This window comes from Phragmites australis, chromosome 3 (genome assembly GCF_958298935.1).
Source record: "Phragmites australis chromosome 3, lpPhrAust1.1, whole genome shotgun sequence".
NCBI classification, from domain to species: Eukaryota; Viridiplantae; Streptophyta; class Magnoliopsida; order Poales; family Poaceae; genus Phragmites; species Phragmites australis.
This window is the reverse complement of record NC_084923.1, coordinates 2699279-2714288: the sequence shown is the minus strand read 5'-3', so window position 1 is coordinate 2714288 and position 15010 is coordinate 2699279. Positions and strand designations below refer to the sequence as shown.

Here is a 15010-nt window from a genome sequence, read left to right as displayed (position 1 = left end):
ATGCTATTAGATTAGTCTTTAGACATACCGTATATGTCAACGTTTGTTGTCGTTATGTCTTTATGGTTAGGATCCATTCGTGCACCACCGATAAACCTTATGTCACATGTAATGCTTGTCAGCGTATGTAATCTCTGTGCTGAGTTTTATGCTAATAGTGTTTTACAACTATAGTTGTTCAAAAAATTAGTTTTTTAATACTTCCAAAATTACTTTACTAAAAAATTACTTGTATAATTTTACATCAAATAAATAAACAAATATCAATAAATTTATATCGAACCAAAATTTTCAAAACATAATTACTCTGTGATGCCATTTTGACAACTATTTATATAACTAATATTTTTCACCGAATGAATGTGCACTATTTTTCAAATTGATATATACAAAAGTTAAATTAAAAAATAAAATTTCAAGCGGGGGAGAGGGGTTAACCGCTCCTGAGAGGGTGGCAATGGCGCTAGCCGCTAGTCGCCCTCTCAGAGAGCGGTAAGGGGTGGTACGCAGTGGGCTCTTGGGGGGTGAGGACTAACCGTCCTCTGATCACTCTTTCAAAAGGTGGTAAGGGGATCCGCTGCCACGTCACTATTTTTACCGTCCTCTGAAAGAGTTACAATTTTTAAGAAGCAGTAAATGTCTATCTGTGTATATATTATTATAAATGATCTATTTTATTTAAATATTAATATTATAGAGTATAAAAAAACTCTACAAGCACATGTATGTGAGCGACGAATGATTAGTCTTCTTTGGTGGCGGAGCTTGAGTCCAATTCCAGTAACGGTGAACACAGCGAGTTGGATCAGAGAGAGGGGGCCGAATTATACGAACAGTGCTACATTTAGTCTAAAACCGATTTGTTTCAAGGCTAATTTCAACAATTTTTTTAGGCAGAGGAGCCATGATCTCTATCTTGGTCTCCACTATGCTCTGCCCGATCTTCTTGAGCGTATATGTGCACGTGCCGGGCATGATTGACCCAATAAAGGGACTCAGAATCATAGCTCGTACGGTTAGCTGCGGTGGTTATCTGATCTTATTGTTGCTGGCACGTAATGAGCACCTCGGTTCATGGATTTATGTTTGAAAGGGAGGGGTCATAGGGTCTGTGCGAGAGACAACGTCCCCCTGATCCGTTCCTGCTTGACATTTTCTTGTGCTGGGAATTATGGAACCATGATGAGCGTTGTAAATTCTGACAGAAATGGTAGACGCCGAAGAGCTTTCCCGGTTGTTTGGTTTACTCCATTCTGTTTCACCAGATGGGGACTCTGCAGATCATCAAGCAAAATGCTTCAAGCAAGAGTCAGGTAACGATGGAACAATTTGTCGTCGAAATTTGACAGTCATGTCATGGTCACTTCTCATTTTGGTTGGTTGCTTACTAAGGTTTGAAATGGTGTGCAGCATGACTACTGTCAGATGCATGCGTTGCTCCAACAGCAATGAAGAAAACGGAAGGAACAAGAAAGAAATGCGAGAAGGAAATGGCATAAGTCATGACAACATGTGGATTAGGACTACCTAACACGAAGCGAAGTGCTGTGATGCCATCGAGTACCGAGAATTTGGCCTCTAGTGTGCAAATTAGGCCACCTGCTGAAAGTTCGTTCAGAAGAGAGCTCGAAGCAGAATAGAAAAGGGAGCATATGTGTACTGCACACTAGAACTGACACGAACGTAGTGTATTTTTTAAAATCTTGCGAAGAAAAAGGGATCTTGGTGTGAATTAATCTTTTTTTACATGATGTATATTAATCTTATCAAGCTAAAACCTAGTAGAAGTGAATTGGACTGACGATCACCGCTGTCTTTGTGGGTGAATCGATCCTTCGTCGGCACGTCGGTAATGCATGTCACCTTCGTCGCTTTGATGGATCCACTTGAAGATCGAGATCTTCCACTTACCTCAACAACAGAGATCGTGGCAGGCGTGGTGATCGTGGCTGTCAAAAACAGAGATCTTTGTAGTCAAATTGGAGCAAGCTTGCTGCATGCCAGTGCCTGTACACACCAAACGACGAACTATCTTCGTCATGCCTTGTAGGAAACGTGGGCCATCCAACTCCCGCTAAGATTATTGGACGTTACAATCAGCCTGGAGCGTGTATCTTTGAAATTTCGATTCCATTTTGGTCAAGATTGCGTTAGAGTCCCTGTTTAAAAAGATAGATGCACTAAGTAGGGATGATAATGGATCGAGTTGGGGCTAGATGGAGTAAAATCACGTCCGATCCAAAACTCGTCAGTTTCAATCTGACCTGAGCCCAAAATAGCAAATAGGTGAAAACTAAGATCTAAACCTGCACCCGTTAGGTGCTCATCGAATTTCAGATGCCCATTGAGTTTTGAAGCTTGCTGACCAGAGAGGCTGGGTGGGGCGGCCATGTGTCGAGGAGGCTAGGAGGTGTGGCTTGGCGTCAAGGAGGCCAGGCGGGGCAGCGGCAGGATGATCAGGCAACGCGACCGGGCATTGGAGAGGTCAGGAGGCTGGTTGTGTGAGTTTGGTTGAGATTTTAGGCGACCTGTGAGCATTCATGGGTGAAATTAAAAATCTAAATCTGACCTGATTCATTTCAAGTAACTAACCTAAAGACCTATGAATAAAAATCTAGATCCAAATATAGAACTATCGAATATAGAATCCATGAGTATCCAAACGCAAAGATCCAATTATCATTCCTAGCACTACGAAGGAAAAGAGCAACGAGAAAAGGTTGAACACGCTTTGTGCGTTACCTCACATCACAGTCCGTTCACCTCACCCCATTCCGGGTCAGTGGAAGCACGTCCTGTCGTTTTCCATTTTCTCTTCAGAAAAAAGAACTATTTTAGGGGATTAAAAGAATCATATTCCAACCTTATCTTCCATACCAAATTCTCTTTTTTGTGAAAAAACGAAAACCATTTTTGCACAGGTATCCATTCCACAATGCTCTGCACAAATGAAAGATTGCTCCTGGTCTTGCTAGTACTGAACACCGCTCGCAGCAACACTCTGAACAACCAACCCAGGTACCATCGACGCGGACGACTGGACTGGGTCAAAGTTCCTCTGAAAAGTTCAAATCCTTCTTCAGGTTTACCAGGACTTACACGTCTCGTTCCCCTTCAGTTTTACCGAAGAATCCCATTTGCTACCGTCTTGCCGATCACAAGGAGCGCTGGAGCAGCATGGCCTGGGGAGTGGAGACAGATGCACTGGGACAAGCCAATGCACGAGCTGCTGCTCTGAATCCTCCTCCACGGGCGTGTCATCCTCCTCACATGGACATGGTACAGCAAGGCAACAAAGCCTGAACCTGAACGCACAGGGCGTGCTGGTTGGGTAACAGCTGCCGCCGGTCCCGGGAAGTGGCCGTTAGCTGCGGGCGCCTCGAGGCCGCCGGGGCCGAGAAATGGACGGGAGCTGAATGACTAGACGTACCCGTCTGCCCTCTTCTCATCAAAGATTCTTTCCTGCATCGACTGATTGACCGGTTGACCCTATAGTTGGGAAGAAAAACTGTGCTCGAGTTACTTCAATCAGAAACCAAGGATATCCTATGGAATAACTGTCTACTTCTTAATATATTATCTATTATGGGTATGATATATGAGATCTGAACTTATATGTTATTGATATAACAATGATATATATAAGGAACACCAAAAAAATATGACAAATATTGGAATCTTCCTTACTTCAATTGTCCAAAGGACTGACCAGTCAGTAACGTCCATACTGCAATGTTGTTGTGCAACACATGCAAACAGTCTCATATTTCACGTTGTTTTTCCTGAGCACGCAAATAATACAGATTGGGGACCGAATGCAAGTGCAGGCAGTAATGAAGTGCAAATTAAAAGCAAGTAGGACTAGCTCCGTGGCAAAAGGGCTAATTTTAGCTAGCAGCATTTGCAAGGGACCAACACGCAAAACAAGTCCTCACACTACCCGTTGCCGTGACCCCAACGCCTTGTCCCCGTCTACCTGCCCCGTCCACGGCGCCGAGCGCCCAAGTCCAAGCAGCAACGTTCGGCCACGGGAACGATGCAGAGAACGTCAGCCGAGCGCTATCTAATTCCATTCCAACAGTAACAGCTCTGCTCCGCTCCGCTCCGACCCCAAGTGGGGAATAAATTCCCGCACAAACCTTTACAACTTCTATAGAATTTAGGCATGTTTAGTTCATGTACTAACCTGTCATTATTTGTTATAAATTTTTTTCGCACGGTTGAAGACAAGTCAATTAAAATTTTCACCACCTTTTAACAAGATCAACAGAATCTTGTCATACGTTTTTGAGTCACTAACGTGCGAGACCATAATAGTAGAAAGAAAATTTTACCATAATTATAACTATAAAACAAATATATACCTAAACTGGTTAAACCTAACTAATCTTAAACGTGACGAGCGGTGACCAATTTTAACCTGCTACTAACCAATCAGACTCTTAGGCTAGTTCCAGCGGATGCTGTATCCACCTCTATATTTGCGTTGCTACAGTGATATGATCACTTGTCACCGCAAAGCAGCTGCAACAGAGGCCGTTTCGTGTGGTACGGTAATACGTGCAAAGCAAATTTACCGAAGCTTAAGAGGTGCGGTAATACTATTTGCTGTATATGACTGTAGATCTAAATAGATGAAAAATAATGAAAGTTAGTAATTAAGATAGCCAGTGAAGTTGAAAAATAAAAGATATTATAATAATATTAAAACATATTTTAATTATCTCTGGCGATGCCTTATAAGCAATCTAGGATACACGCACCACATCCAAACACGCGTTTCAAGAACTGAACCCAAAGAAATCAGAGCAAAAGGCAGATTTTTTTAGTGCCTCAAAGCCACTTCTTGGCCGCCGCTGTGGTGTTCTCCACGACCAGCTGCATAGTTTAGTCCTCTCCCTTTCACATGGTCCGCCCTTAGCATCCCGTCTCTCCCACGGTAATCCCGGGCGAATCTGCCCTTCCAATCGCAGTTCTTTGGCAGATTTCCAGACTCTTGCAGCTCACCTCTGCAGTTCTCTTCTGCCTTGCTGACGGTCTGCTTCCCTTGGCCATAATTCCTTGCCGTTCTCGACCCTCCTTCAATGGCGAGGAGTTATGCGACGCATTAAAGCTTGCTCTGAACCCGTCTGATCCGGTAGGCCTTTCGATCCCTTTCCGCGGCCGGTTTTTTCTTAGCTTGCATGCATAGGCAGGAGCAGGCAGGCATGGAAGGAAACTGTAGCCCCACGCGTTACCGGGAGAGTCCAACTCCAAAGCCATACATGGCGTCGTGTGTTAATGAAAAGAGCCGAGGGTGAGGAGGAGTAAAGGCGGCAGCTTTTCCCTTGACGCCTCGCCTGTGTGCCCCCCTTCCATTCCTCTCGTCTCCGTCCTCGTCTTCCCTGGAGCGCTTCCGGGTTCCGTTTGCCTCTCCCTCTCCAGCTCTCCTTGCTTGTTTTGGGATGCTGTTAGTGCAGAAAAGCTGAGCGCTTTTGCCTCTTCCTCTCCATTCTAGTAAGCGGCAGTCTTGTGGTAGCCTTTGATGCTCTCTCTTGGTCCCGTTGATAGCAACTTGGTTTAGGTCCTGGGTCCTCTTCACCTAATTTTGTTTGTAGTTTCGGTTGGTAAGTCATCGGTTATTTGCTTGTTGGCTGGCCCAGTTCTTCTTGTATATAATCTTCCGGCCGTCTTGTTCTGTTCCTGAGCACTTCACATTAGCCCCATCTCCATACACCATCCAATGCTTCTCTTTTTGTTGGATCGAGAAGAGGAGCTCTCATCTGTGCTGGGAGGTTGGGAGGCAGTGCTTGCTTGGATGCTGCGTGGTGATCTCTGAGGTGAGGAATCTGATGCGTCCTCCACTTCTCTTCTCCTCCTTTGTGACTAGAAAACGATGGTTCTTTAGCTTGTTTTATTCATCTTCAGTTACTGTTGTAAAGGATGCGTAATTTGTTCTTGCTTGTTGCTTGACAAAAGATGGCTTCAGCTTTCTCGTTCCTTTTGTGCTGTTACGCGTAGGCTTCCCTTTGCTGTCGTGTTAAAGGCAAGGTGCAACAAAGTGATTTTCCGGTGAACCCGTTCTTTAAGCCGGTGATGAATGTATTTAAGGTCATCTTTTTCGGTTGGGATATAGCTACTCTTTTGCTGCGTGGGCGCCGCTGCAACTTTTGTTTTTATTGCCGCTCTTCTTTTCTGTGGTTGACTTGACACACATCAAGAGTAACTTGAAGACTCTCACTGGTCTCTTTTTTCCTAGTCCCAGTTCTTGAAATTGAGAGGATCAGAGGTCAGTAATTTGTGGTTTCTCAAGCATAATTCCTGTACTTGGTTGGCTCAGTATCTTTTTCTGTTCATCTCCTCATGCTACAGGCCTACAGCCTACAGTACAGGGCAGAGAATGAGGTTATGTCTGATCAGCCTGTGCTTCCTTGTTCAGAATGTTTGCAAGCACTAGTGTCTGGTTTCCATTATCCAGTGCTCTTATAGGAGACGGCAGTAAATGATTTATCAGCCTTGCCTTTTTAACCAACCAAGTACAGTTAGTACTGGCCTTGCATTTTAAGTACAGTTAGTACTGGCCTGTTCCGTTTTGTTGTTACGGACAAGGAAAGCCTTGGATGTGTTATTGGTGGGTGGAGTGTACGCGATGATCATACGGAGCAATTCTTGATGTGTGGTGTAATTGCCATTTACATGGTACCTGGTACTGGGTCTGGGCTCCAGTAATTGATGTGCTGAAGACACCGGTTAGTTGGTTCCATTAGGAAGAAGAAAGTTTCCCCTTGTGGTTTCTACTTACTACAGATGTCAAGCATTTTGTGTGAGCACTCCTGCACCACTTCATGGCAAAACCTTTCATTATTAGCCTGATTTTCAGCACTGAAACGGGAAATCAAAGACATCACATGGGCACTTCTCTGCCAGCTGTTAATTATTTGCATTTTTTCCAATTTAATTGTGTTACATGTTCCTTACTTGCTTACATGATCGTATTGTGTGCTCCTTACCTCCTCATATGATCGACGAGGCAAATTTTGATCCCTGGTGCAAAGGTTCTTTTTTTTTTTGCGCTATATATTCAGTTGCAATTTAGGGAAAGGTCTTGCGTCTATTTTCAGTTCCTTCTGATGTAGCGCTAAAATTCAGAAACGGCTGTCCCTGTCATCAGAGACAACCAACAAGGTTTCTGTAATTTTAAAGCATATGTTTGTCTATCACATTTGGTTTTTCTGTGGGCTGAATAATTATTTTCTTTATGCTATTGCTGTGCAGGTGATCAAAGACTTGTTTTACTGCATCCTCTGTAACTTTTAGTTCTTGAACAAATATGGAACTTGTCTACTTGGAAAGGAGAAATGGATTACATGACGAGAGTGCAATTCCAGAGGTCAGTGGAAGTGCAGAAGAAGATCAAGACCCGTCCATTGCTGCATCTGAAGTTCAGTCTGATTTGCGTCAAATAAACTGCAAGAAGCCACTGCCGTCAGATGAGAAGAAAAGCAAGAGCTGCCAGTCATGCCACAAGTCACCGTGTTCGTGCGGTGGTGATGCACCTCATTCAGATTTGCACCCTGCAATTCCTGCCAAGATGATGATCTTGGAGTATCTCCTCAGAAGTCTGAGACACCCTACAAGAACCCACAATGTGAGCGATCTTGATGACTTGATCACCGATGGGGTCAGCCAAGGAAGTGTAAATCTTGGTCCTTCCGAGAAAATGGTGTTGGACTCTCTACATGCTCTTGTGAATGCGAAGACAAGGCCAAAAAGCCCGTTGCTTTTCCTGCCAGGATCTAAGCTGAGAAAAACTCGGTCGAAATCCCACATCATAACACACTCAGAGATATTGAAGCTCATGTATCCTGAGACATGGGAAACCTCCTCCCCTGGGGCATCTCCATTGAAGAAAAGCACAGCTGAACTCAGCCTGCATGAGAAGATGTCGCCCTCTTGCTCTCATACGGCATCTATGAGCTCAAATCAGCCTGTTCTGTCCCACTGCCCATCATCTCTTAGTGCTGGTCTTCTACAATGCATATGGAAGGATGGGCTCTCTCACTTTGAATTGTCACTGGACAATCCTATTGCAGTGTACACTGCGAAACCAATCAAGGTGCAGGACAATGACAAGGCCCTCGACTACGTCTACATGCTCCACTCAGGAGAGCAAGGAAGAAAAGATTGGATGGGTCACTCAAGCAATGTGTCAAAACTTGTTGGCAAGATGAAGGTGTCAAGTTCCTTAGTGCTAAATGCAGACAAGTCAAGTCTTATGGAAACTGAGTTTGTCCTGTATGGTTCTCCTGATGACTATCTGAGGCAAATGCATAGTTCTTATAGTGTTACAAAAGGAAAGGGGCTAGTCAAGAGAGTTTCGGAAATTATGAGAACAGGGAATGTTTCCTCTAGTCCAAAACATTCCTGGAAGTTCGGCAAATCCTGCTCTTTTCAGTTCGACAACTTGACTGAAATACTTGAAGGTGAAAGTATCAGTGCTAGAGAATCAACCTTGATTGACACCGATGATCTGCCGACCAACCAAGAGTTAGCAGCAATTGTGGTGAGGGAACAACGGCATGAACAGAAGGAACCTCCTATTGGTGGCTGGGGCCTGAAGTTCCTTGAGAAAGCAGGATCAAGTCATACAGAGGGCACCGAAGATACTGATGTTCAGAACAGAAGTGGTGCTGCAAAATATATAACTGCTGTTGTTCCCAGAGGTTACCATGGCGGCACGGTTTCAAAGAACAGCGGACCCTCAGGTCTCATCCAGAGATGGAGATCCGGAGGCCGCTGTGATTGCGGTGGATGGGATCTTGGTTGCTCCATTAGAGTACTGGACAATGATAGTTGTCTCCCCTTGCCTCAAGCAGAGTCACAGGACAGCAGATCAGTAGAGCTAAAAATCAAGGTAACGCTAAGCTTCTTTGCAGTAGAATTTTATGATTCATATCAGATAACAAATTGCTGCTAGTTCATTATATTTTTATAATTCAGGATGTAATGCCCTAGACATCTAGAGTGGCTTCCAGTTCTTATCTTTTCTTTCATCATTTTTCAGGGCGCAAAGGACGAGACAATGTTAAGGCTTGTGAGTATCACGGAGGACCTGTATATCCTCTACTTCGACTCGAGTCTTTCACCATTGCAGTGCTTCTCAGCAGGGATAGCGATTGTGCACAGCCAGGCACCACAGCTTTGCCCAAGATTGTGAATTGCAAACTCGATATAGCGCTATGTAGATAGCAGAAATATTTCTTCTTGTAATTTTTCTTATTTTTGAGAGAGAAAAGCAGGCAAGCTGTTTTCCTCCTGTTAATTTATCAGTCGGTTCGACCGATTGATGGTAAGCTCTGGTAACAGTTGCAGAATTGAACATCATTACAATTCCTATATGGTAATTTACAAATCTCTGAATATTCATCTACGAAAATGACTTCGGTTTGCAAATAAAAAAACTCAATCGACAGCTGAATGGGGAGCATTTCGTCCTATTGTAGATTTACTTATATTTGGGAGAAAAATAAGCACGCCTGCTGCTGTTAATTAATCGGTTGTTTTGGCCAAAACACCTAACACGCGATGAAGCAATGCACGTAATGCGCAAAGCCAATTATGTTAAATCTATAAATTTTTAAACTTCAGTGGACATGCATCAACCAAGTTCACTGATTCACAAAACTACATATCGGCATGTTCTGTGCAAACCGTTCCAAAAGGCATTCAAACATGTCCGGTTATAAGTTAATCTCAGGCTGCCACTAAAGATAAACTTGGACTACATTATCAGTTCAACACAAATTCAGAAACCAGTATCAGAACAAATTCAGACATTCAGCAGCAGCACAGCAACAAATCTGGTTTACGAACACTTCATCCAATACCAGCAAACTTGTTTAACTACCAAAGCAATAGGCATGTTTAGGAGAAAAATCCCACCACCAGCTACACCAAACCAAGAACATAATAGACAAGTCTCACGAATATGAGATAGTTGATAACACTGTTATATAGATCCCCATGGGTAGACAGATTTCTGTTCACTACAAAACTTCAACGAAACAAAAAGGAGCAATACATAGTTCCATAATTCTCCTAGCAACACAGCAGCAACTGGTACTGAGATCATACAGCAGCCTTAAACACATTCAAACAATGGCATTTGCTGCACTAGCGATCCTAGGCCAAAGGTCCGCGCACTCCTTACCAATGGGTCCAGTGATAGCAGAACCTGCAAAACGTGCTAACATGTTACATTGCTGTCTTATATTTTCAACCAAATTGGAAGGCTATGGCTCTAATCTTACCTTTCATCTCACCCTTCGGATTCACAATCACTCCAGCATTGTCTGCAAATGAAATTTAATAAAGACCACAATCAGTTAAACAGATAAGATTAAGTAGCTAATGACTGACAAACAGAACACATCTACAAACCTACTGCAAGGCACTATATGTAGAAGAACAGATTAGCGCACTCCCATTCCACAAAATAAACACAGCAAAACAAGAACATAATACATAAGGTGGGCAGAAGATATAAAAATGGAAGAAAATATATGTCTCATGGCCAGTCCCAAAGTTTCACTGCAGCGACGCTGCTACCCAAGGCAATGGAATATGAGACCATTTTCAAATGGAAGTAAACCATCAAAGAAAAAACATCCTCAAAGGTTAACCTCAACACCCAAAAACTTATTTTCTGACGTTTGCTTAGGAATATGCAAACATGTAATGTTTGCTCCAGAAAAGCTGAAGGGCCTCGGAGCCCTTCCGTCATTAAACTTGAGAACCACTTACAAAAGTGTTCATAAAAATTAAAACATTTGTGTCAATGTTATAAATTTCTTAAAGAATAAATGTTTGGCTATAACATGACTAAATAATTATTACAGTTCAAAAGCACAAAGAACTCACTGGTATAAGAATGACTATCGCAAGCTACAAAAATCAAATACCAATGCAATGACTACACATCTAGTATTAGTGTTTGTCTCATGGCCAGTCCCAAAGTTTCATTGCAGCAACGCCTCTACCAAGGGCGATGGAATATGAGACAACATTCCGATGGATAAATTCCTCGGCAAAACCTCTAGTCCTCAACATACAAAGGCTTGATTTATGACGTTTGCTCCATAAGAAAGCTGAAGGGCATGGAAGGTCCAACCATCAAATATGAATAAAAAAGGAGTTGCCTAACATCATTCTTGAAGATTACATACGAGAATATAATTTTAACACAAAATTATGTGCAACGAGAAGCATCCATTTTCAAATTGACAATGGATCAGAATATGCAACCAAACTTGCAGCAGAAACAGTGAGGCATTAAACTGCATCTACTACAAAACAATGGGCTGCACCCGAATTGTATACGATCAAAATAAATACAGAAACAAAACACTAAATGGGGAACATAGCATTGTTCGATTAATAAACAAGTTAGAATATGCGCCTCATGGCCAGTCCCAAATTTTCAAGGCAGCAACGCCGCTACACAAGGCGATGGAATATGAGGCCACCTTCGGACGGAGGATCTCCATGAAAGAATGATCTTTCAATGAAAATCATCAACATTAGAAGGCTTAATCTATGACGTTTGCTTTAGAATATGCAGACACTATGATTTCTGCTCCAGCAAAAGCTAGAGAGCCTCACGGCCCTCCCGTCAAACATAAGCTAATTCTAGCTCTAAACTACATACACGCAAGGGCATCTACAACCACTGCAATTCACAAGATGAAATCAGTATGAAGGGCGATCAGGATGTGATCCGGTATGCTACCTTCGAAGTACATGTAGACCCCGTCCTTGCGGCGCCAGGGCTTGCGCTGGCGGACGATGACGGCGGGCATGACCTTCTTACGGAGGTCGGGCTTCCCCTTCTTGACGGTGGCCATGACCATGTCGCCTACGCAGGCGGACGGGAGGCGGTTGAGGCGCCCCTTGATGCCCTTCACGGAGATGATGTAGAGGTTCTTGGCGCCCGTGTTGTCCGCGCAGTTCACCGTCGCCGCCACTGGCAGACCCAGCGACATGCGGAACTTGTTCCCCGCCGAGCCTCCCCTCCCTGCATCACACCACGACACATCAAGCCACGCAGAGAACGAGATTACAACGCGAGATCGCAACGCGTTGGCTAACCAATCGAGGAATACATGGGCGGGGGGGGGTGGTTCGAGTGGGTGAAGGACTAAGAGGGGCGGGCTTACCTCGCTTCGACATGGCGGCGGCTGGTGCTGGACCCGATCGCTAGGGTTTCGCTTGGCTCGCCACTTATATAGATCTTCCGGGCTAGGGCTTTGGATGCACTTAAAGACGATACTGCCCTTGTCGCCGTTAGGGCACTGGTTTGCAATGCGAGGGTCGCGAGGTCTTTACGTGCGAGGGTTTTTGACGGCGGCGGCCGTGGGTTTCTAACGGGGCAGGCTGGGCTAAAAGAGGGGTCTGGGCTGCTAACCGCTAAGGCCCATATGTAGGCTCTAGGGAAAGCCAGCCTCCTCCTCTTGCAGTCGTGGAAAGAATTTTTATTTTATATATCAAAAAATTCAAAATAGACGTATGCATTTATAATTTTTTATTTAAAAATATAAAAATAAAAAAGTTCTGAAATATTGCAGATCTACTGTCGCCCATTCTAAAAGATATGAGTTGTTTTTTCATAAACACACATATTTACAATTTGTGATTTAAAATATAAAAATAAAAAAGTTCATCGCGGAAATGGACGAAGACTCGCATTTTGCGACTTGTGACTCAAAGGAAATGAAACTGGGTCCGGGAGAATTCGAACTCTAACTATCAAAAAGTTAAACGTACTAGTCGTCTCTGTCCTCCAAAATCGAAGAGAAATTGAAATCTAAACGTACCAGCTATTTGGTTGTGCCTGCATGGTTTAATGGAAGTTAGAGATGCCAAATAGATCACTCAGTCCGGTCTGGCACAAGTCCGACTCGGTACGGTCCGGTTACAGCACAATTCGAATGAATCAGCTACTGTAACAGGTCATATCGTATCGATTCACGTGCCTCCACCTCAGCTCATGACACGACCCGTCGGTCATCGTGCCGTGCTGGTCCGGTCCGAATACGATTGCGGTCCGACGGCACGATCGGCCAGCCGGGCACGACGCCACAGGAGGCCCAACAGCACACGCCCCTGGATAAGCTTTTGCGGCCGGGTGGTCTTCTTAATAGAAGGGACATTTGGCGATAAGCTTGTGCCTGTTTGGAGAGATCATCATGAATTATTAAAGTATGCCGTTCGCGGTACATAAAATACTCAGTCAGGGCTGCTCCCGTATAAGGAGTGAGGTATTGTAATGTAGCGGGTGAATCCGCCATTTTAGCTACTACAATAGTGTATTCCATGGCCCCCTCTTCGTGGAAAGTAGTTACTTCGAATCCCTTATGATATGCAGCTGAAACAAGTTCTTGCTAATGGGAAAAATGGAGGGTTGAATGTGGGTGCTGTTCTTATTTTGCCCGAGGGATTCGAATTAGCGTCGTCCGACCGTATTTCTCCTGAGTTGAAAGAAAAGATAGGAAACCTCTCTTTTCAGAGTTATCGTCCCAATAAAAAAAATATTCTTGTGATAGGTCATGTTCCCGGTAAGAAATATAATGAAATTGTCTTTCCCATTCTTTCCCCCGATCCCGCTACGAAAAAAGACGTTAATTTCTTAAAATATCCCATATATGTAGGGGGAAACCGAGGAAGAGGACAGATCTATCCTGATGGTAGCAAGAGTAACAATACGGTCTATAATGTTACGTCAACAGGTATAGTAAAAAAAACACTACGTAAAGAAAAAGAGGGATATGAAATATCCATAGTCGATGCGTCGGATGGACGCCAAGTGATTGATATTATACCTCCCGGGCCAGAACTTCTTGTTTCAGAGGGGGAATCCATCAAGCTTAGTTATTACCTTTGCAATTGCGGTTCGAATCTATCAGATCTTTATCTTTTTGCTCGAAGAACGAATAAAACCCCTTGTCGAAGCCCTTTATGATAAGCTTTCGTGTATTCGCCCTCGGAAACGCTCCGATGTAATTGATTTTTCATAAGGGCAGTGAACGACACAGCCGACCCGATAAAATAAAAAAATATATATATAAAATATATATATATAATAGATAAAAAATAGCTATAAAATTAAAAAATATGTAGAAAATAGAAAATAGTCGAACCAATGTGTGCCGAGTCGGATCGTGCCTTGTTGTGTCGTGCCCACACCGATCCGACTCAGTCGGACCGTGCCGTGCCGCGTGCTCGACCCGTGCCGTAACTGAATTGTACCTACAGTATTATACCTCAGGTCAACTTAACTTATTAGACACGACTCATTTAAATATCTTTAATGGAAATAAAGTCTCCTCCAAGAAGATCAAAGAGAAATTCAAGGCGTTCATCCATTCCTTAGTGGTGATCTCGCTATGGGTTGAGCCATGCCACAAAAGGAACGATCGTTTTATGGGCGCACCTTGCTAAGACGAGCAATAGGCACTCTGATTGCCGTTGGATCTTAGTGGAAAGAGCTGACACCCGTCCAATCCAATGCTTACCTTCTCTGACCTCTGGTAAAAGAGCCAGGTCACTTTGTGTCCTTTCTTCTTCTGCGCCTCCTTCATCCAAGTTAGAAGTTACTACCCCTCCGACTCTACCAACACAATCAAGCTGTGTTGTATTTGTAAGGCTATTATATGCGTGCGTTAGGTGTGTGTGGAGTAGGTGCGTGTGTGTGGAGTGAGTGCGCGCGTTCATATTCAAATATTACAGCTGTATTCAGTGGTGAAGAGTAAAAAACACACACAATTATATATAATTAGCAGGGACAAAGCATATGCTATCATGGTGCACATGCACCACGATAGAAGTAAAAAAATAATTTTTTTTAACAGGTGTTGTACCTTCAACGGAGGTTGAATTCGGGTCGCGAGCTTGACGCCATTGCGCCTTGACCATTATGATTAAAAAAATAGAATTAATTGACTTATATTTACCGTAGGTTACTTTAAAAAATATG

At 43.6% G+C, this 15010-nt stretch overlaps 3 protein-coding genes across 6 annotated transcripts in view; 1 reads left to right on the top strand and 2 right to left on the bottom strand.

The window, feature by feature from the left end:
- LOC133910874 (noroxomaritidine synthase 1-like) overlaps positions 1-15010 on the bottom strand; it is an 80326-nt gene that overhangs the window by 26790 nt on the left and 38526 nt on the right.
- LOC133911552 (uncharacterized) lies at positions 4773-9415 on the top strand. 3 transcript variants are annotated; one of them, XM_062353843.1, is made up of 4 exons: positions 5846-6268; positions 6352-6802; positions 7255-8893; positions 9044-9415. In XM_062353843.1, exons 3-4 carry the CDS (start codon positions 7310-7312, stop codon positions 9194-9196), a joined length of 1737 nt encoding a protein of 578 aa, XP_062209827.1. In that variant the 5' UTR covers positions 5846-6268; positions 6352-6802; positions 7255-7309; the 3' UTR covers positions 9197-9415. The 3 variants fall into 3 exon arrangements, with proteins under 3 accessions (XP_062209826.1, XP_062209825.1, XP_062209827.1); XM_062353842.1 differs by lacking the exons at positions 5846-6268; positions 6352-6802 and adding an exon at positions 4773-5137; XM_062353841.1 differs by lacking the exons at positions 5846-6268; positions 6352-6802 and adding an exon at positions 4773-5819.
- On the bottom strand, positions 9974-12324 carry LOC133911551 (large ribosomal subunit protein uL14). Of its 2 annotated transcripts, XM_062353840.1 has the most exons (4): positions 12195-12323; positions 11768-12052; positions 10290-10331; positions 9974-10213 (listed from the first exon to the last, which is right to left on the bottom strand). In XM_062353840.1, exons 1-4 carry the CDS (start codon positions 12205-12207, stop codon positions 10131-10133), a joined length of 423 nt encoding a protein of 140 aa, XP_062209824.1. In that variant the 5' UTR covers positions 12208-12323; the 3' UTR covers positions 9974-10130. The 2 variants fall into 2 exon arrangements, with proteins under 2 accessions (XP_062209824.1, XP_062209823.1); XM_062353839.1 differs by lacking the exons at positions 9974-10213; positions 10290-10331 and adding an exon at positions 10535-11126 and having other exon boundaries at positions 12195-12324.